This window comes from Strigops habroptila, chromosome 6, assembly GCF_004027225.2.
Source record: "Strigops habroptila isolate Jane chromosome 6, bStrHab1.2.pri, whole genome shotgun sequence".
Lineage (NCBI taxonomy): Eukaryota > Metazoa > Chordata > Aves > Psittaciformes > Psittacidae > Strigops > Strigops habroptila.
In genome coordinates, this window is record NC_044282.2 from 62,231,651 (window position 1) to 62,252,611 (window position 20,961).

General features: G+C 57.6%; 2 protein-coding genes across 5 annotated transcripts; one reads left to right on the forward strand and one right to left on the reverse strand.

Moving 5' to 3' along the window:
• Window positions 1-104: 104 nt before the first annotated feature.
• LOC115609650 lies at window positions 105-3,822 on the reverse strand. Of its 2 annotated transcripts, XR_003991937.1 has the most exons (4): window positions 3,664-3,822; window positions 2,286-2,764; window positions 1,598-1,798; window positions 1,354-1,501 (listed from the first exon to the last, which is right to left on the reverse strand). XR_003991937.1 is itself a non-coding variant. In XM_030490139.1 (3 exons), exons 1-3 carry the CDS (start codon window positions 3,817-3,819, stop codon window positions 1,648-1,650), a joined length of 786 nt encoding a protein of 261 aa, XP_030345999.1. In that variant the 5' UTR covers window positions 3,820-3,822; the 3' UTR covers window positions 105-1,647. The 2 variants fall into 2 exon arrangements, 1 of the variants encoding a protein (XP_030345999.1); XM_030490139.1 differs by having other exon boundaries at window positions 105-1,798.
• Window positions 3,823-5,318: 1,496 nt separating this feature from the next.
• Window positions 5,319-14,919, forward strand: EPHX2 (epoxide hydrolase 2). 3 transcript variants are annotated; one of them, XM_030490518.1, is made up of 19 exons: window positions 5,319-5,479; window positions 6,690-6,774; window positions 6,916-7,075; window positions 7,813-8,003; window positions 8,113-8,235; window positions 8,593-8,667; window positions 8,987-9,082; window positions 9,236-9,314; window positions 9,511-9,545; window positions 9,629-9,655; window positions 11,542-11,627; window positions 11,807-11,918; window positions 12,255-12,329; window positions 13,233-13,278; window positions 13,364-13,466; window positions 13,691-13,760; window positions 13,838-13,918; window positions 14,222-14,280; window positions 14,381-14,919. In XM_030490518.1, exons 1-19 carry the CDS (start codon window positions 5,379-5,381, stop codon window positions 14,463-14,465), a joined length of 1,689 nt encoding a protein of 562 aa, XP_030346378.1. In that variant the 5' UTR covers window positions 5,319-5,378; the 3' UTR covers window positions 14,466-14,919. The 3 variants fall into 3 exon arrangements, with proteins under 3 accessions (XP_030346378.1, XP_030346379.1, XP_030346380.1); XM_030490520.1 differs by lacking the exon at window positions 5,319-5,479 and adding an exon at window positions 5,530-6,271; XM_030490519.1 differs by lacking the exon at window positions 8,987-9,082.
• The last annotated feature ends 6,042 nt before the right edge of the window (window positions 14,920-20,961 follow it).

Here is a 20,961-nt window from a genome sequence, read left to right on the forward strand (position 1 = left end):
CAGACAAACTCACCCATCCTCCTTTTCCCTTGGACAGCAGAGGACAGAGAGAAAACAGACACGGAGATCACGCTGACGCCTGGCAGAGCGCAATGCATCTTTATTTTGTTGCCTGCAGCTCCTGCAGAAGTGCTGCTACCTGGGGGAGGGGGGGTTCTGCCTCTTGCCCATCCTTAGGGTGCACCATGGGGGTAGTGGGGTGCCCCGAGCCCAGTGTGCCAGGGTGGCTCTGGCCATTCCTCCTGGAGGAACCTCTGTGCTTACAAACACAGGGTGTAAGGGGAGGATTTTCTGCCTCCAGCTGCTTTCCCGCTTGCCCAAACCTCAGTGGGTTGGGAGCACTCGAGTTGCCAGCTTTGATTTATTGCCCGGCGCTTCATCTCCAGCTACTCTCGCGCCCTCCCTGCAGCTCCACCATTACCACCCCAGGGGCAAAAAGGCTCTTCCAAGCCTGGACAAGATGCTCGCAAAGGTGAAGGATTAACCAGGGCTCTGCCCACACCAGTGATGCTGCTGGACCATTGGTGAGATGCCATCAAGCCCCAAAGAGCTGCGGTTAGTGTATAATACCCTCTGGGGAGCCCCAGGAGGTTCAGGCAAGGATCTGGGTGTGATGGTGTAGCTGTTCGTATGTGTGGCTGTCTAGCTGAGAAAAAAGGGAGCCTGTGTGGATAAAGCTCTTCCAGGGAGGAACAAAGGGGTGCAGAGGTCTGTTGGGGATGGGAAGGAGCTGCCGCATAGGGGTTTTCCCCCAGGCACAGGGCTGGGCACATGCCATGGCACCAGGCTCTACGATATGATGGCAGAGCTGCTGCAGGATAATTGCATCCAACATGGTGAGACTCCCCACCCTGCAGTACTGAGTCCATCTCTGGGGCCCAAACATAAGAAGGACATGGAGCTGTTGGAGTGAGTCCAGAGGAGGCCACGAAGATGCTCCGAGGGCTGGAGCACCTCTGCTATGGAGACAGACTGAGAGAGCTGGGCTTGTTCAGCCTGGGGAAGAGAAGGCTCCACAGAGACCTTAGAGCAGCTTCCAGTGCCTAAAGGGGCCAACAAGAAAGCTGGAGAGGGGCTTTTGACAAGGGCCTGTAGGGACAGGACAAGGGGGAATGGCTTTAAACGGGCAGAGGGGAGATTGAGATGAGATCTTAGGCAGAAGTTCTTCCCTGTGAGGGTGCTGAGGCCCTGGCACAGGTTGCCCAGAGGAGCTGTGGCTGCCCCATCCCTGGCAGTGTTCAAGGCCAGGTTGGACACAGGGGCTTGGAGCAACCTGCTCTAGTGGAAGGTGTCCCTGCCCATGGCAGGGGGTTGGAAATGGAGGAGCTTTAAGCTCCTCCTTCCAACCCAAATCATTCTGTGGTTCAATGATTCTATGAACACCCAGTGCTTGGGTTACGGGTATCACATATGCAGTGGCGTTTTATGTGCAAAACATCCCGCAGCAGGCAGCAGCCTCCTGTCCCGTCCCAGCGCTGCCGGCTCCAGCACCCAGACCATTCTGCAAACATACCAGGCAACGTCTCAGACCCTGGTGCTGCGGAGAAGAGCCAGGACACCCCAGAAGCCATGGAGATGAGCCGGGTTGGGGTCCTACCAGCAAGCAAGGCCATACGCAGGGTGACGGTGGACCCCGTCGCCGCTGTCCTAGGGCTCGGTGACGGTGGCTTGGGCAGCCGAGCTCTGCAGGCGCTGGCTCAGCTCAGCGTCGAGGCGTTGCGAGGCATCATCGAGGGTCTGGGCCAGGCGCCCGGTGAGACGCAGCATGTGTGCCACCACACGGACACCCTTCCGCAGCCTGGGGGGAGAAGAGTGAGCTCAGTGTCCCCTCTGTCCCCACCAGCTTCCCCAAAATGGGGTGTGGAAGGGGATGCTTCAGCACCAGGGGTCCTGCAGGGGGTCCCCAGCCTGGGAAAGGAGGTTCCCCAACTCCTCTATCCTGGTGAATGTGTTTCTCCATCACCACGTTGTGGCTCAGCTGTGCTGGGTCACTCATTTAGGGGTAACAATCCACCCTCCTGACATCCCACCCCTCACCCTGCCCTCAGAGAATGCCTTGCCAGCCCCACTGCAATGGGTTTAGGGCAGGGACACACACATAGATGTTAACAGCAGTGGTCTGCCAAGCATCCAAACCACACATGTCACCCAAAAGCCACCATGAAGTTTATGGGACCCTTGGGGACACCCAGACCCCCTCCCATCAGCCTGGGGTTGGCTCCCACCCATACAGTCTGGGGTATCAACTCAATGAAGCATCTCCATCCCCTTCCCATGGCACTTACTTCTCCTTCTTCTCAGCCGTCCGTGGGTGACCAGCCTCGGCCACATGAGCCTCCAGCTCCTTGCGGACATTATCCAGGCTTTCCTGGAATTCCAGGTTGGCCTCATGGATGGCAGGCAGCGCCTCGGTGATGATGTCCTGGTAGCGGGTCTGATTCTCCTCCAGCATGGCTGCCCTCTCCACATCCTTCAGGCTGGCCTTGGTGTCCTGCAAGAGGTTCTTGAGATGATCCAGCTCATTGCGAAAGGCAAAGGCTGGTGGCCCACGGGGGCTGCAAGGGCTGGGGGTGTGGAAGGTGATGCCGCAGCGCTGGGGGTCCTGGAGGGGGTCCCCATCCTGGGAGAGGTGGTACCCCAACTCCTCCAGCCCAATGCTGGCGGTCACGTCCTCTTCTGGTCCCCACTGTGTGGTGGCGGAGGGGACGAGGGTGCAGAGCCCCACTAGCAGGCACCAGCTGGGTCCCCATGGGACCATGGTGTCCTGCAGGAGCAAAGAGAAACAGGGAGACCAAGGCTGCATCTGAGACACCCTCTGAGAGCCTTTGGGCCCCCCCCAGGGACCCCATAGTCTGCACCAGCAAAACTCCCCAAGCACCCTCATTTTTCCATGCATACACGTCTCTGGCTGCCAGGATTTGGGATTTGGGGGTGCCGTACCCCCACACCACGGAGGATGCCCCGGAGCGGGGAGAGTAACAACACAGACCCTTCCTGCACCCCCTCAACGCAGCACATGGAGCATAGCGATGGGGAAACTGAGGCACGGAGGGGTTAAGATGAGGGCTGGAATGGGTGGGGGGAGGCTGATCCTGCTCGCCCCCCTAAAGCCCCCCTCCGGAGCCATGGAAAAGCAGGAGGCTGTGGGGAGGGCGGGGGGGGGCCACAGACAATGCGGCTCTTTCAAACCCGTCTTGGCGCTGGGGCCAGGAGAGCGGGTGCCAGAGGCTGCAGGCGCGGCGGGTGCACGGTTTTGGGGTCAGGGAAGGGGGGTCCCCACCAGCACCCTTCACCCTCCCAGCCAGTCCTGAGCCCCCCTGCAGAGGGAAGGGGGCTCCCATGGGCATCCCAGCTCCCTGCCAGCATCCTGGGGTGCAATTCGCTCCTCAGGTCTCAGGCCAGCACCTGGGAGGGGTGGGTTAGTTTCGATTTGGAGTGAAAGACCCCCCCCAAAAAAAGCGGGGCGCCCCCGGCAGAGACCAGAGAAGCACGGCGGCCCAGCCCTGCCACGAGTTGGCCGGGTCTCAGAGGCGTAGCCGTGCTGGCATTTCGTTGGCACAAAGGCTGAGGTTGTTTCTCCCGGCTCTTCCCACCGGAATAGCGACAGACCAGCAACATTCTTCCTTTTCCCTTCGTTTCCCACCCTCCAAAACACGCTCCCACCTTTGTGCCAGGGAGAAGCCGGAGCTGGGGGGGCTGCGGCGCTGCTGCCGGCCCCGGAGGGTTGTGCCGGAGATGCCCCCGCCGTGATGGGAGGAGGAAAACCCTTCGCCTGCCGCAGCAATGAGCCATGCCAGAAATCGGGGAACGGGGCTTCATCCCCCCCCGCCCCCCGGCGCTGGACCACCCTGTGAGGATGCTGGGGGGTCCCCTCGGGGGGTCCCGAGGACAGCGGGAGGTGGGGATGAGGGATGTGGGACACCGAGCAGCAGGATGCTGGTGATAAATGCATGGCTTGTCTGGGCTTGACACCCCCCCCCAAAAAACACCTCTGCCCACTCTTCAGTAGTCACCCCAGCACGGAACAGCCCCCCAGCTCTGCTGCGCTCGCAGGGGTGCAGTTCTTCTCCCAGCTCCCTTCCCCTCCGAGCCAGCATCCCATCACATGCTCTGCAGTGGGGAAACTGAGGCAGGGGCTGGGACTGCCGCTCCCCCCGGCCCCCCGGCCCCGCTCACCACCGCTCGTCGATGCAGCCGTCCCGCCACGGCACCGCCAACAACGCCCCGGGACGGGGCCGGGCCATGGACACGCACACGCGTGGCCACAGCGTGTCTGGCACTGAGCATGCCAGGGCTGGGCCGGGGTGCATGGTGGGGGGGTCGCATGTCCCACCTTGGGCTGCCTTTACGGGAGGGTTCAGGGTTGGTGAAGTGGTCAGGCAGTGTTCATGTGTGTGCACGTATGTGCTTGGCACGCAGGCATGTGCTGAGCGTGCACATACATGCTGGGTGTCCGCACAGCTGGCTGGTGGTGCACACGCATGCTTAGCAGTGCATGCATGTGCTAGGTATGCACGCACATGCCTGGCAGTGCTCACGCAGCCTCAGTGTGCACACATGTGCTCGGAGATGCACACACATGCTTAATGGTGCACACGCATGGTGCCTGGTGGTGTGCACGCATGCTCAGCATGCACATGTGTGTTTCACATTCGTACACGTCTCTGTGTGTGCATGTATGTTCAAAGGTGTGTATGCATGTGTGCATACATGACTGCATGTGTGTATGTGCATGCCTGTGCACATGCATTTTTTGCGTGTGCATGTATGCATACATGTGTGTATGCATGTAGGTGTGCACACTTGCATGTATATGTGTATATGTGTTCCTGCATGTATGCAAGCGTGTATGTGCGCATCTGTGTGCATGCCAACATGTGTGCACGTATGTCTGTGTGCATCCCTGCCCCTTCCCACTTCCAGCCCCCTTAGGCTGCTCGGAATCTGGGTGCAGGCAGGTTGGGTCAGCGGGTGCTGCTGCACCCTGGGGTGCTGCGGGAGTTGAGGGAGACTCCGGGCACCCCGTTAAGGGATTATGGTCAAAACCCGCCCGAGCAGCGGCAGGGAGCGGGTGCAGAGGGGGGCACGCACGGCAGCAGCGGGGTTACTACCGCCAGACGGGGGGGTCGGGGGTCCCACAGCCCCAGGGCACCGGGAGGGTTCTGCAGGGGTGTCCCCCGTGCAGCGGTGCGCTGAGGAGGGTCCCCGGCGGACGGGAGGGTGCCCTCGGTGGAGGCGGCGCTAGGACCCAGCGCGGCGCCGGGGCAGGGGGCGGTGCGAGGCCTCGGGGGCGGGACCTTCAGAGGGGCCTCGGCGGTGGAGGCGGCGGCAGTGCGTCCGCGGGTTCGAGTCCGGTTGCCGGCGGTGTGGAGGAGGCCATGGCGCGGCGGGCTGTGCTGTTCGACCTTGGCGGCGTGCTCTTCGGGCCCGGCCTGCAGCCCTTCCTGGGCTCCTGCGAGCGGGACTGCGCGCTGCCCAGGTACGCCCCGACGCGGCCCGCTGGCGCTTGCCCGCCCGCGTTGCGGCGGGTTGCCGCTCGTCCGGAGACACATAGAGACGAGGCGATAATACTGTGTGTGCGGTCGCCGCCCGCGCGGGGTCTGCGCGACTGGGGCCCCATAGCAGGAGGACAGGGCTGGGTGTGGGGTGCAGGCTGGGGGAACCCCTGTCCTGGACCTGAGGTGCAAGTTGGGGTCCCTATGTATACATGGGGTGAAAGTTGAGGACCTCCTTTCTCGATGTGTGGTGCAGGCTGGGGTGACGTCCTGTCCCGGATGTGGAGCACAGGTCAGCAGTTAAAACTAACTCCTAAAGAGATGGAATCACCATAAGGGATGTTGGCAGAAGCGATAAGAAGAGCAACTAGTAATTTATTAAGCAGGATAGCTAATTAATCCCTTCCCTGCCTTGGTGCTGAGACCTGACACAGCTCAGTGCATGAGCCGAAGCTGACAAACCCCAGTGCAGCAGGTCCCAAACAGCCTCTTGAGTCCTAATGAAGCCTTTGCTCCCATTAATATGGGCTGTTTGGGAACTGGTAATCCCAAAAGCTCCCAAACAGGAGCTGAACAGGTTCTGTTGCATGCCCCAACCTGGCCGGATTACCTGGCAGCATGGGGGTGTTCAGACAGAAAAATAAAATATTAAGTAACTAAACGCTGGAGCTCCTGGAGCAGATGGAGCAATAAATTCCTGGATTATCAGCCATCAAACATCTTGCTTCGTTTTATATAAAAAAAATTGAAAAGTGACAGCAATCCAGCTGGAACAGGTAAAGCTGCTTTATTTTTAACCGAGCTGCATTGTTATCGACTTGGGGAGCTTTGTCCTAAAGCCAGTAGCTGTAATCTTGTTTTATTGCCGCCTGAGAAGGCCTTTTGTCATCTTGTGATAGGGGCAAATTGTTTTCCTTGAGTTACGGCTTATGAAATACCTTGCTCTTTGCATTATTTGCTATTTTTTGTCCCTGGCAAAACTTCCTGCTCGTCTATCTGCAGGGCCAAGTAATTGAGCTGCCAGTAGAAATAAATGGTCAGTGATCTCCTGGTCCTGTAATGAAGTAGTGGGGGATGATGAAGGATGGAGCTCTGTATCCCCGGCGCAGAGCATCTCCCTCCCCATAGCGCACCCCATCACTCCCCCCCAGCATTGGGGTTTTCCCCACTGACCTCTTCTCCTTTGCCTGGCAGGAATTTCTTGTGGAAGGTCATGTCTGCTGGTGGCTCCAACAGTCCTTATGCCAAAGTGATGAGGGGACAGATCACCCTGTCCCAGGTGAGCCCCTGGGTACCAGCTGTGGAGCATCACCAGCGGCTCCAATGGGGCTCAGGAAGGAGCTGAGGAGAGCAGGCTTCAGGATGGGCTGTGCTTTATTTTTTGGGGTCAGTTGAATGACTGTGCGGGTGTTTTTTCCAGCTCTTTTCCGAGATGGAAGAGGGCTGCAGGCAGCATGCCACCGCCTCGGGCGTCACCCTGCCACCCACCTTCTCTGTTGCCCAAGCCTTCGAGGAGATGGCAGCCAAGGGGACGGTCAATGCCCCCCTCCTGCAGGCAGCAAAGGTGCTGCGGAGGAATGGTGGGTGCCGGGGCGCTTTTGGGCTGGAGTAAGGGTGCTGCTTCCCTCCCAGGCAAGTGCCATGGGAGTCCCTGTTTGGTCCCACCACAGGGTCCTGGTCGGTGCCACCTGCTTGGTCCTTCATCATCATCTCCGCACTCTTCTGATGTCACCTCTCAGCATCCTTTAATTAAATATTAAGAGCCCTGCTACTAAATCCGTCAGACATATTGGCGATTAGCAGGATGCTGAAGCCATGCACCCTGCACTGTGGTTAGTCCATAAGGGAATCATAGAATCCTAGAATGGTTTGGGTTGGAAGGGACCTTAAAGCTCATCCATTTCCAGCCCCCTGCCACGGGCAGGGACACCTTCCACTAGAGCAGGTTGCTCCAAGCCCCTGTGTCCAACCTGGCCTTGAACACTGCCAGGGATGGGGCAGCCACAGCTTCTCTGGGCACCCTGTGCCGGGGCCTCTCCACCCTCACATCAGCTCAGCCCTCAGCATCTTGGTGTGCCCAAGCTCCAGCTCATGTCCCGCTTGCACTGGGAGGGTCGAGCTTTGCTTTCCTGGAAGTACAAATTGGGCATAAGCTCCTACTGAGCATCCTTTGATCTCCTGCTGGGGTGTTCTGATGTGGCCAGAGCCTTGCAAATTGGACATGTAGGGATGAGAAGGTGGCTGGGGAGGAGAGGTGAAATCAAACGCTCTCTGGAGAGCCCGAATGGGAAAATCAGCACTCCCCTCTCTGCACTAGGATTTAAGACCTGTGTCCTCACCAACAACTGGGTGGACGACAGCGCCGGGCGGCTCTTCACGGCCACGCTGATGAACCTGCTGCACCGGCACTTTGACCTGGTGATCGAGTCCTGCCGGCTGGGAATGCAGAAGCCAGATCCCAAGATCTACACCTACGCCCTGGATGCGCTGCAGGCGAAGCCACAAGAGGTATGACCACCTTGAGAACAGGTCACGGAGGGTCCCTCCAAGCACCCAAGGTCCTTGGCCAAACTCTTCTGCAGGGCACTGATCCCGGCTCTCAGTGGTGTATCTCCAGGTCATCCTCCTGGACGACATCGGGGAGAACTTGAAGCCAGCACAGGAGATGGGCATGGCCACTGTCCTTGTCAGGGACACCGAAACCGTCCTGAAGGAGCTGGAGGAGCTCTCGGGCATCCAGGCATGTAGAGGTGGTCTCTGTCCCCTGGTCTCCTGGGGATCCCTGGAGAGCTGGGAGGGATGGGCTTGGGCTTCTTCCCTGAGGGTGGTGAGGTGCTGGCACAGGGTGCCCAGAGAAGCTGTGGCTGCCCCATCCCTGGCAGTGTTCAAGGCCAGGCTGGATGGGGCTTGGAGCAACCTGGTCTAGTGGAAGGTGTCCCTGCCCATGGCAGGGGGTTGGAACTGGTTGATCTTTAAGGTCCCTTCCAATCCAAACCATTCTGTGGTTCTATGGTGTCCCTCCCTGGCAGGTTGGTGGGGATGTCCTGTGGGGCTCCAGGCTTGCTCAGGAGCTCACCCTGCACTCTTCACCCCACAGCTTCTCACCCAGCAAGAGCCACTACCAACGGCGTGTGATCCAACCAACGTGACCCATGGATATGTGCCCATCCGGGTAGTGTGGAGAGGACTGCCTTGGTGACAAGGGCTTGGGGTGTGCCAGGCATCCTGGGGAGGGTGTTGAGCCCTGTGCAAGGATGTGCCAGCCAACGGGTGGCGTGTTGGGCTGTCCCTCCTGTGTGGGCTGCTGTCGGTCAGGGATGCTGAGCTGCCCCATCGTTCAGGTCTTCTCTGTCCACCCCAGAGGCTATAACGTGGTTGTGTGGCTCTGGGAGGGTGTGGTGGGCCCCCACACTTGGTGACCAGTGCAAGGTGGAGGGTTGTGGGGTGAAGCCATGCAACTGCAGCTGGTGAGGGCTCTCTATCTCTTCCAGCATGGTGTCCAGCTGCACTTCGTGGAAATGGGACAGGGCCCTGTCGTCTGCCTCTGCCACGGCTTCCCCGAGTCCTGGCTCTCATGGCGTTTCCAGGTGATGGAGGAGACAGGGAGGAGGGTGGCCCACAGGGGCTGGTGGTGGGATGGTGATGGGGTGTGTGTGGTCACCACTCCTGAGGGTTCCCGGGTGGGAGAGTGGGGTCCAGGGGTCTCAGCATCCTTTGGAGGTTGCTGTTTTCCCTCCTAGATCCCAGCTTTGGTTGATGCCGGCTTCAGGGTGATCGCTCTGGAGATGAAGGGCTATGGGGAGTCCACAGCCCCACCGGGTGAGTTGGGGGTATACAGGGCTGGAGCTGCTGACCCCAAGTCCAAGACCCAGGCAGAGATAGATGAATGGAGGAGTCTTCTCCTGGGTGGGCGGAAGCTGGCTCCTCCTGCAGCCCCAGCAGCTCAGAGGGATGCCACATACATCCCTAGAAACATTTGGATGTTAAGATGATGGTGATTATGTCTTTTGCACAGATATAAAAGAGTATTCCCAGGAGCAGATATGCAAGGTGAGGATGCGGGCAGGATGAGCATGGTGTGGAGGGTGGTGATCTCAGACAGGATCTGACTCTTTCTCTCCTCCCTTCCCCAGGACCTGGTGGTTTTCCTGGACAAACTGGTGAGAAGCCCCCCACAATGGGTCCCTCCTTCTTGGCAAGGTTTGGGCGTGTATTCCCCCAGCCGCCCTTCACCTCTTCCTTCCCATGCAGGGACAGCTGAGCTCCCCAGTGTCTTCGGTCCAAACCCCTTGGGGTAGCACCAAGACCTGTGTTTGTGTTCCCTGTGGGTGAGATTTTAGGGGTGGGGATGTTCATACAACCCATTGCCGATGGAGAGAACCCATCCTCAGGAGGGTCTCTGTGTCATCTACTCCTGGACCTTGTGTCCTTGCTGAGGATGGGCTGGTGGCATCTGAGGCTTGGCAGAATTTTGGTGAGGCAGCGAAATACTCATGGAGAAGGATGCTGGGCTGCATCCCCTTTGTCCTTCCACATGGCTGGGGTGACCGGGGGACCATCACTGCCCCTTGGCACAGCTCATATATGGTGTCATCTCACTTGAGTTTGGGAGCTCCAGGTTTAATTCACATCCCAGCAAGGCAATAGGGTTGATTTCTGCGCCTTTTAAAAGAAATGAAGTGTAGGGAGTAAAGGCGCAGCCCACAGATGTCAGCGCCTCCAGGGCTTTTTCCTTGTGAAATGGCTTCCAAGGGAATGAGTTCTTCAAAAACCACAGGGCTAAAAACAAGAAACAAGGAGGAAAAAAAGCCCCTTGAGGGCTCCTTGTTGGAGAAGTGGTGGTGGTGGTTCTGTGCTAGAGCTGGGATGGGTTTTGGGAGGGGACCAGGCATTGCGGGGATTGTAGCTGTGGTTTGGTGCTGAGCATGTGAGGATAAATCACATCCCTTTGCTGGAGAATTGCCTTCGTGTTGGAATAGGAATAAGGAAAATGGATCTAAAGATGCCTGTTGATGTGCAGCCTGGCAAGCGAGTGGGTGCCCACTTTGCTTCAGGGTGAGCTTGATAGATGGGAAGTGAAGTGGTGACATCCCATATGGATGGGATTTCCCTGCTCCTCCATTACCATCAGGGCCCATCCTGCTCCTCTCCCCCCTGGGGTGCTCCTTCTCCCTCCCCTGGTACAACCTAGGGGATTTTAGGGGTGATAAATGACTTCATGAAGCTCTATGTGATGTCTGATCTGGGATGCAGAAGATGCAGAGCGGTCCAGGAGCCAGGACAGTGATGGTGGGATGAAACCCGTCAGCATGGGGGGGACCCACTCAGCCCCACATCAGCAGTGGGAAATGCTGGGACCCCCCCCAACCCCTCTGCCCCCCTTGAGGGGGGGTTTGGGCACTGTGTTTTGCGCTGTCAGACGGCAGCGAGCAGAGACATGTCTGCTGGGAGGGAATTTTAATTACGCTTCTAAATATCAGCTAATTATGAACCGGCTGCTCCATCGTCGGGAGCGCAGGTTTAATTGGATTTATTTGTCGGTGCCCAGAGGGGTCAGAAAAATAGAATGGAGGAGGGGGGACAGGCTCCAGGCAGGATCCGCACGGGCATGGGGGATGCTGTGAGCTGCTTCCCGGAGGGGCAGAGATTTATTTGGCTGCGGTTATAAGATGATGTTCCCTATGTGATGACGGGGGGGGAGGCACCCATATGGATGATTCCAAGGAATGAGTAGCCTCCAGACATGTTTTCAGTGGATAATAATGAATCCCTTGCCTCCGAAGGGCTCAGGTACTTGAAATGTTTAATTAAGTTGGAGCAAATTGCTCTGGGGATCAGGTAATGCTTCTTCCTTGGCGGGGGGAAGGAAAATAAATGGGGGGGGAAAAGGAAAACATTGCTGTTTCCTGCTCTGTTTGCTGCTTCGGAGGAAGGCAGATCCCCTGTATCTCCTGCTGATGCCTGTTGGGTGCTGCTTTTGGGGAGGATTTGGAGGTGCTCCCTGGGAGCTGCTGTGGGTGCATGCTCATAGACCCCCTCCCCACAGGGCATCCCGCAGACCGTGCTGATTGGCCATGACTGGGGCGGTGCCTTGGTCTGGAACATGGCTCTGTTCTACCCTGAGAGGGTGAGGTGGGTCCGTGCCATGTGTGTGGCTCCTTGGGGATTGATCCTACCCCCCGTCCCCAGTCCCTGACAGTGCCCTGGATCCTGCCCTCTCCATTCCATCCCCAGAGCAAAGCCCTGGCTCATGCTGGGCACCCCAAATCTGGGTGTGATCCTGACTCTGTGTCCTCCCCATGATGTTCCAGAGCTGTAGCCTCGCTGAACACGCCGTACCGACCCGCCGACCCCTCTGTGGACATCGTGGAGAGGATGAAAAGCATCCCCACCTTTGACTACCAGTTCTACTTCCAGGAGCCAGTGAGTCCAGGACCACAGTTTTTGTCCACCACCCTTCTCTTGGGGCTTAACCTCACCCCCAGGATGGGGCCATGCCCGTGTTGGGGTCCCCAGCTCATGGGTGGGCATCGCCTGCCCCACAGCCAGGGTGCCACACTGTGGGACTCTCACTGTCACCCCAGCTGCAAGTGGCTTGTGGTCCCCCTGACAGACCTTGTTCCCAGGCTGGACTCTGCCAAGAAACCATTCCCAGCCTCCACCTGAGCCCAGATGGGTGGCAGGATCTGACTCTGGGGTGGGCTGGGTCCCTGGGGAGGGGTGGCATCACCCACCACGCTTCTTCCCCTCCATGTGCAGGGTGTCGCGGAAGCGGAGCTGGAGAAGGACATCGGCCGGACACTGAAGGCCCTGATCCGCTCCACACGCCAGGAGGTAGGGATGGGGCTGAGGGTTGCCCTGGGGTGGGAGCAGAGGGCTTCACAGCCCGATGTCCCCTCCAAGCCCTGCTAGCGTACTGGGGCTCTGCCTGTGGCACCCTCTCCCCTTCCACCTCGCCCATGCCAGGAGCCAAAAAACTTCAGGGATGGCTTTGCAGTGTTCCACAGTGGCCCTTGGCATGCTCCACCCTGTGTCTGCCATCCTTTTGCTGCCTGTGTGCAGCAAAGTCTGCGTTCAGTCAGCCATCAGTAGGGACCAGAGTGAACGCATCTTTGTAAGCAGTGGTGCAGGGCCCTTGCCTCTTAAGGACTCAAAGCTGACCCTCAGTAGGGTTTGAGAACACCTGGGGGGGTGCGGGGGGAACACAACCCAGCCTGGAGAACAGCAGATTTGTGGGGTGACTGTCGTGCTGCCTGGCAGGGGCTTCTGCTCTCCCTTGAAGCACCACTCGCTTCCTTAACCACTGCAAATGTTAATGTCTTGCTTCAGGGTGAAAACCTTTGTGGTTTAAAATAACAGCGCCGTGGGAGCCTTGCCAGCGGCCTCATTCTGCCATCGCTGCTGGCTGCTTCCAGCTCCACAGCCCAGGGCCGCGTGGCTGGTTCCTGCATCCCTTAGGATGCAGCCATGCTCAGCGCTGGCTCCCAGCTCTGCTCCCCAGAGCTGCACAGCCAGTTCCTGCATCCTTTGGGATGCAGTGATGCCCAATGCTGGCTCCCAGCTCTGCTGCCGAGGGCTGTGTGGCTGGTTCCTGCATCCCTTGGGATGCAGCGATGCTCAGTGCTGGTTCCCAGTAAGGAGCCCCAAGTGTGGCAGCCATGGGGAGCCCCCCAGGATGGGTTTTCCTCCCTGTGTGCGGTGCCCTCCATGCCTGCCCTCAGTCCCCTCTCTCCACAGGACCGCCTGCCTGTCACATCTGAATTCCACCGGGTCCAGGAGCGAGGTAAGGGGTGGGATGCTGCAGCAGGGAGGATGCTGCGGGGTGTGGAGGATGCAGCGGGTGGGCAGTGCTGTGTTTCTTCTTGCAGGGGGGCTGCTGGTGGGCCTCCCAGAAAACCCTCCTGCCAGCCAGATCCTGCACGGCCCTGAGCTGCAGTACTACATCCAGCGCTTCCAGAAGTCCGGCTTCAGGTAGTGGCAGGAGCCTGCAGGGCTGGTGGGGTATCCCCCCTGCAGAAGGGGAGACCCCAAACCCACCTTGGCTGTGGTTTATAACACCAAGAAGGTGCAAGGCTACCGGAGGGAGGCTGCTTTACCCTTGCAGGCACTTCCCATGCCATGGGCAGTGGGATATTCCCTGTGGTGGTGATGGTAGGAGCTGAATGTCAGCATCTCCACTCTGTTCTCTCTCTCAGTGGCCCCTTGAACTGGTACCGTAACATGCGACCCAACTGGCACTGGGCCCTCTCTGCCAAGGACAGGAAGGTGGGGACTGATCCTGCCCTGCAGGGGCATTTGCAGACCCAGCACCTTCCCCACCTTGGCACCCATGTTCCCTGTAGATCACGATGCCAGCACTGATGGTCACGGCTGGGAAGGACAAGGTGCTGCATCCCAACATGAGCAAGGGCATGGAGGAGTGGGTGAGTCAATATAGCCCCAGCCCAGCCCAGCCCTGGCTGTGCTCATGATCAACCTCCGTAAGATCCCACTGCAGGAGATGGGCTGGATTTGGTCTAGATACAGGGACATCACTTGATAAGGGGGGACAGGCTGATATGGGATGCTGAGGGGGGTATTTACCTTCTCTCCTGCCTGCAGCAGGCAGAAGGGAACTTGCTCTTGCCAAAATAAAGAGCTGGGGATGCAGGGACAGCCTTGAGGCTCCTGATACCCCAATCCTGGCACAAACCAACCCCTCTCCACTCTCATCCATCCCTCCCAAGATCCCACAGCTGCGCCGGGAGCACATTGAGGAGTGCGGGCACTGGACGCAGATGGAGAGGTACCACAGCTGGCAAGCACAGCCCCGCTCCATTGGAGCCGGGCCCCCCTGTCTCCCAGGGGATGCCAAATCCCACCCCAACTCTGTGCCATCCCCCCAGGCCGGCGGTGCTGAACAGGATCCTGGTGGAATGGCTGGAGGGGCTCCCCCCGGATCCTCCTCTTCCCAAGATCTCCAGGCTGTGAGCCTTGCCCCATGCCTTCCCTCCTCCCCGGGATGATTTTGCCTCTAGGGTTGGATTTTTACCTTTAGGGTTTGATTTTTGCCTTTAGGTATTGTTGGGGTGTCGATGGGTGGAAGCGATGGGTGAGCCAGGGCTGGGAGGACGGTGGCACAAAGCATCGCCCCTGCTTTGTGCAGCTAAAAGGATCCCTGTGAGCTCTTATGAGGGTGTTGGGAGATGGTTTGGGGCTGGACCCATCCTCGTGCCATGGCAAGGGCTGTGTTGGGGCTGCCCCGTTACCTCAGCCCCAGCCCCAGGGCTTTCCTTGCACAGGGGTTTGGATGGAGGGTCCCCCAGTTGTGGCTGGGATTTCAATGTGGAGGAGAGGTTTTAGTGCACTAATAATCATGAATTCTGCCTCAGAAATCACCTTTTGCCTTGTAACATTGACCAATAAAGCACAAAGTGACCTGTGGTTTTTGGGTGAAGGTTCATGCAGCATCTTCCTGCCTCTTGCCCTGCTCCCCGGGGCCCATCCCTGTGATGTCAGGGCTCAGCCCTTGCCTGCAGCCACCTTCCCCTGTGCTCCCAGCCCTTCTCCTGGCCTCAACAGCTGTTATAAACAGACATCCAGGACGGCATAAGGATTTGGGCAAACATGCTTGGTATTTCCCTCCCAAAATTCTCCCAGCCCTCAGCTATTTTCAGCTGGGGCTTTGCGGTTTGTCTGTCTGCATCCCTCCTCCCAGCCTGTCCCTGCTCTGCCAGCAAGCCCATGGGAATGTTTTACATCTGGATCCATCCCTGAAAAAGGAGCTGTGTGGCTTTTGGGGTGGAGGGAGAGGAAAACCCATCCCCAGGCGGGCTGTAAGAGGTTTAAACCTGTTCCCTCCAGCCCAGAGTTATCCCAAACTCTGGCAGTTGTCCTCTCCAGTCTGCTGGCAGGGGAGGCAGTCTCAGAAGCTGGTTTTGGAGCTGCTTTCGCCTCTGCTAATGGTATATAAAATCCAAGAGCATCATCCCTGGGCAGCCAGGAGCTGTGGCCAAACATCCACCCTGAGCCCTGCCTGGAAAATCAGGAAGGAGCTGCCAGAGCTGCCTCTCCCATGGCACCAGAAGCTGGGTTATTGGTTTTAATAGGTGTCTGCAGGCTCCTGCCAGCCCCCCTGCGCCCAGCCCCTGGCAGGGGCCTCACCTGCGTGTTTCCACCCTGCTGTAGGGGATGGAAACACACAGATCTTGGGAATGATGTGGGGAGGGAAGGCACCTGCAAGCCCCCTTCCCTCCTTGCGTACCATGTTATCCACCTACACAGCCACAGCCGGGCATTGCTTCTGCTCCACATCCCCACCCCATGCCAGCTCCATGTCCCTCATCCTGCAGCCTAGACTGACTTTTCCAGCTCTTATCCTGACCCTGGCTGGCTGTGTCCTTGGCCCCACGGGTGCCTGCATCCCCAGTGCCCCATGCATGTGCATCCTCAGTAACCTGGGTGCATGTGCCCCTGGTTTCTTGGGGCTATGCAGCCCCAGTCCCCATGGGTGCCTGTGGCCTCAGACCCTGTGTGCACACACCTTCCATCCCGGGATGTACATGGCTTTGGGTACACACAGGCTCGGCACATTTCAGCAAGCTCTGATTGATGCCCATGCAGACTGGAGGGATGGAGATGGCCCAGGGTGACTGGTTGGGCTGGAGACATCCCATCACCTGCAGAGTGGGGACCCAGGAAACACCTGAGCCAAAGCAGATTTGGGCTTTGATTCTGGGAGGACATGGCCAGAGCAATGCAAACACCATCAGAAGAGATGCAAAGTCCCTCCCTGGTTTCCTCTGGGGCCTCGCTCCATCTCCTGGAGGGTTTATTCCCAGGAGAAATGCTCCAGCCATAAACATGAGCAATGGCAGCGGCTGCTGCCACCTAACAGCACCCGCGGGACCGGCCCCAGCACAATGGATGGAGTCTGAGATGAAGAAATAAATCTGGCCGCAGAACAAGCTCCTCCAGGCTGTTTCTTTTCACAGCTTGAAGCTGCTTACAGTGGTCTTGGACACAGCAGGGGGAGAGGGACTGCATCCCTCGGGATGCTGCAGGGCAGGGTGCTGGCAAAACCCTGCCCAGGGTGGATGTGCAGGATGCACAGCGGCGCTATCCCACTCCTTTCACAACTCTTTGATGTGAAAAGAAAGAAGAAAATGTCTGGAAAACCTCAGGGCGAGTTTCAAACCACGGATCCCAGCAGCAGACCCTGGGAAGAAAGGATCTCCCAAAGCCCTGGTGCTAGGGGCAGCTTTTGGAGCTCCCAGGACTGCTCGCAAAAGGCTGGGCTTATTTTTCAAGAGATGCTTAAAGAAAAACTGAGAAACCCAACCTGGATCCATCCCGGCCAGCAGCACCATGGAATGGTTTGGGTGAGAAGGGACCTTAAGATCATCCAGTTCCAACCCCCTGCCCCGGGCAGGGACACCTTCCACCAGAGCAGGTTGCTCCAAGCCCCATCCAACCTGGCCTTGAACACTGCCAGGGATGGGGCAGCCACAGCTTCTCTGGGCAACCTGTGCCAGGGCCTCACCATCGTCACAGGGAAGAACTTCTGTCTAAGATCTCATCTCAATCTCCCCTCTGTCAGTTTAAAGCCGTTTCCCCTTGTGCTGTCCCTACAGGCCCTTGTCAAAAGCCCCTCTTCAGATTTCTTGTCAGCCCCTTTAGGCTCTAAGGCTCCAGCCTCCAGCTCCATCCAGCTGTGATGTTCTGCTCCTGACCACCTGGGTGACAGCAGCAGCACTTGTCCAGGACCTGGCCATGAGGCTGTGTGTGCAAAGCTGGTTGTGGGGCGTTCGCAAGGTGATGCACAGCTCAACCCCCCACATCTCCTGTTCTGGTATGGCTATTGCAATGGGCATACCCCCGTCCTCGCTCCACAGTCAACAGCGCAGCAGTGATGAACCTGACAGGTCCCTCCTGTCCCTCTGACCCCAGTGGGATCTCTGCAATGGCTGTGATGAGTCTCCACTGGGAAATGCCTGCTGGATGGCGTGCAAAGGGTGCACACATGGGGTGCAAGGTGCAGGTACAGGGGTGAAGGCGTACATCCAGATTGCAGGATGCAGGCAGCAGAGTGCAAGGTGCAAGGTGCAGGGTGAAGAAGGGTGCAGGGTGTACACATGGGGTGCATGATGCAGGTATTGGGGTGCACCGTTCACACACACAGGGTGTGCAGGGCAAAGAAGGTTGCAGGGTGTACACATGGGGTGCATGATGCAGGTATTGGGGTGCACCGTTCACACACACAGGGGGTGCAAGGCTCAGGCAGAGGTGACCCTGCCCCATGCATGCAGTGGGTGGGCTGAAAAACCCACACTGCTGGTCTCCCCCTGCCCCACAGGGTTTAGGTGCAGAGGGTCAGGATTGCACCCAGCCGTGGGTCGTTGGCACCCACCAAGCTTGATAGCGCCCAGTTAAACTTCAACCCAGCCCATCCCTTGACTCTGGGATGGCTCCAGCTCTGCCTTGGGGATGCTGGGTTAATATTTCAGCCCTGCAGGGACTGAAATCACCCCATTTGCTGGGTACTAAGGGCAAAGGTCCCTCTGGGTCCAACATGCCTTTGCATGGTTCAAGCCAGAGCTCAAACTGCAGCATCAACACCCCCAAGGGACCCAAACCCACCCCAGCAGGAGAGTGGCACAATGCGACCAGCTCCATTTGTCCCTTGGACCAAAAAACTCCTGGAAATGTGCTGTTTTCTTCTGCTTTTAATTGGCTTTTCCCTCAAAGACCACGAGACACCCATGGGTGCTGGCAGCAGGGGTGCCAAGCCGGAGGGAGGAGACAGTGGGATTTTGGCTGTGCTGAATGGTCAGGATTAAGGGACAACATCTCTCTGTTCCCATACAGGCTCCAGATCCAGCCCCGTCCTCCGCTTCTCCAGAGGTTGTTTCAGAAAGGAAGCAATTTACTTTGAAAAGAGAAAAGAGGAAAAAAGGCCCTTGGAGATAGAGAAATAAAGAATAAAAGCTTCCCATAATTAAATTTCAACTGTTTTATATTTAAACAGAGAAGAAAGGAGACCAAGAAAAGCCCCACCTGGTATCTGCCTGGCCTGAAATGATGCTCGAATAGCTCTCGAGATCAGACACTCAAACAGCTTCACCCCTGCCTCACTTTCCCCATTGCTGTAGGGCAAGGAGCAGCTCTGGGAGCCCCGCAAGTGCAGGGAGGAGCACAACAGGCAAGGCAGAGTGGGGAAGGCTCCAGCCACAAGCCAAATGTTTGGGCAAACCCCATCTCCACATTCCTGTGCCGTCTGGGAGGCAGAGCTTTGTGTGTCCACCCCTCCAGCACTGAGGCAAGGCAGAGTGCCTGCAGTGTGGGGCGCAGTACCATTTGGGAATGCACTGCTGTTTGGGAATGCACTGCTGTTTTGGAATGCACTGCCATTTGGGAATGCACTGCAATTTGGGAATGCATTGCAGTTTGGGAATGCATTGCTGTTTGGGGGTACATCTGCCATTTCTGGTGCAGATGTGACAGTGCAGAGAGTAGCAGCAAACGCAGGAAATCCCATCATGATCCAGCAGCTGGGCAGCTCAACACCAGGAGCTGCAGAGGTGCCAGTGAGGGTGCAGGAGAGCTTCCATCCTCATTTGGGCTGCGTCAGAGAACCCCAACCAGGCCACAGCCACCCATAACCATGTATCATCTTGGCTGTGTTGGGGTCTGCCCCGTGCCTGCCTGTGCAAACCACACACCCTGGCCAAGCAAATCCAACCAAAGCATTCGCTGGCATCATGCTCTCATGATTTATCATAGAATCACAGAATGGTTTGAGCTGGAAGGGACCTTAAAGTTCATCCAGTTCCAACCCCCTGCCACAGGCAGGGACACCTTCCACTAGAGCAGGTTGCTCCAAGCCCCTGTGTCCAACCTGGCCTTGAACACTGCCAGGGATGGGGCAGCCACAGCTTCTCTGAGCACCCTGTGCCAGGCCCTCACCACCCTCAACAGGGAACAACTTCTGCCTAAAATCTCATCTCAATCTCCCCTCTGGCAGGTTAAAGCCATTCCCCCTTGTCCTGTCACTGCAGGCCCTTGAAAAAGCCCCTCTCCAGATTTGTTTTCAGCCCCTTTAGGCACTGGAAGCTGCTCTAAGGTCTCCCTGGAGCCTTCTCTTCTCCAGGCTGAACAAGCCCAGCTCTCTCAGCCTGTCTCCATAGCAGAGGTGCTCCAGTCCTGTATTTACACCACAGGATTTACACAAGCTGACCACTGGTCTCCTGATCCCTGTGATGAACTTGGGGGATTGAATCCATCCCCAGTCTGGATGCTGCCCTTGCTCCCTGGATCCCTCCAGGACAGACCATGACATTCTCTATCCCACCAAGAGTTTCACCAATTTACAAATAAATTCACAAACAGCTCCAACACTTGGCAAAACGCAACTGTTTTCTTTTCTTTCATCCTTTGAATTATTCCCTGCTGTTCAGCTGTAATTAGCCAAACTGTGACATCCCTCCTGGATGCAGCCGGGAGCTGGCAGAGGCTGAGGCGGTGCTGGAGAGTTGCATCCCCTGCACCCCACACTGTTAATGAATAACCCCTTGAGGGGTGTTTTTTGGAGGTTTTGGTGACCTTTGCACAGCACGTGGACCTGGAGTTCTTTCTTAGCTGGGCAGCCACAGCACTGTCTGACCCCAATCAGCTGGTCCCCTTGACGCCTATCGGGGCTTGAAGGGGTGTTGGAGGATTATTCATTAATTTGCAGCATTGCAAACCCAGCAGGGTTTAGGATGGTCAGGAGGTCAAAGAGCTTCGAAGGTAGATGGGAAGACCCACGGCAAAAGCTGCTGGAGGTGCTGGGAGGTCCTTCACGGGCTGCACAGCTCCTGCTCTGTAATTAAGAAGCAATATCCCCTCCTTGCTTCATGATTGTGCTGCAAATGTTTGGTCCCCAAGAGCATCCATGCCCATGTGAAGGCAGCTGCCTGCAGCGGTGGTTCTTGCCCAATCGGGGCATGGAGCAGTGCTCCCGGAGGTCACCTTGCCTGTGTAGCCAGCTCAGAAAAATTGTTATCATCCCTCCATTAATGAGGGATCAGGAAGGGTTTGCTTATCACCAAAGCACAGCCACAGAGCGCTGCAGAGCTCCTGCAAACCGCCGCTCTTTGCCCGTCCTTCAGCTGAGACCCACCACCCGGACAGATCCTGTCCCCTGCTCTGTTCCCAGTGGGACAGCAAGGCAGATTTGGGGTGCAAGGCAAGCGTGCAAGGCGCGGAGCATCCTTCTTCCTGCAAGGCAGGGAGCAAACACCCCCAGTGCCTGTTTAACACATGGTGATGTGATGCAGCTTTTTCATCTCATCCCTTGCTGCCTGAAGCCCATCCCCTCTGGGTACCCTCAAACCTGGCAAGGCCTTTTCCCTATCCCCCCCTTTGCCCAGCTTGTCCGGTGCAAAGGCTGCAGGTTCAGGAGAGCTGCTCCAAGGCCAGGATCCCCAAAAGGGAAGCGGCTTCTCCC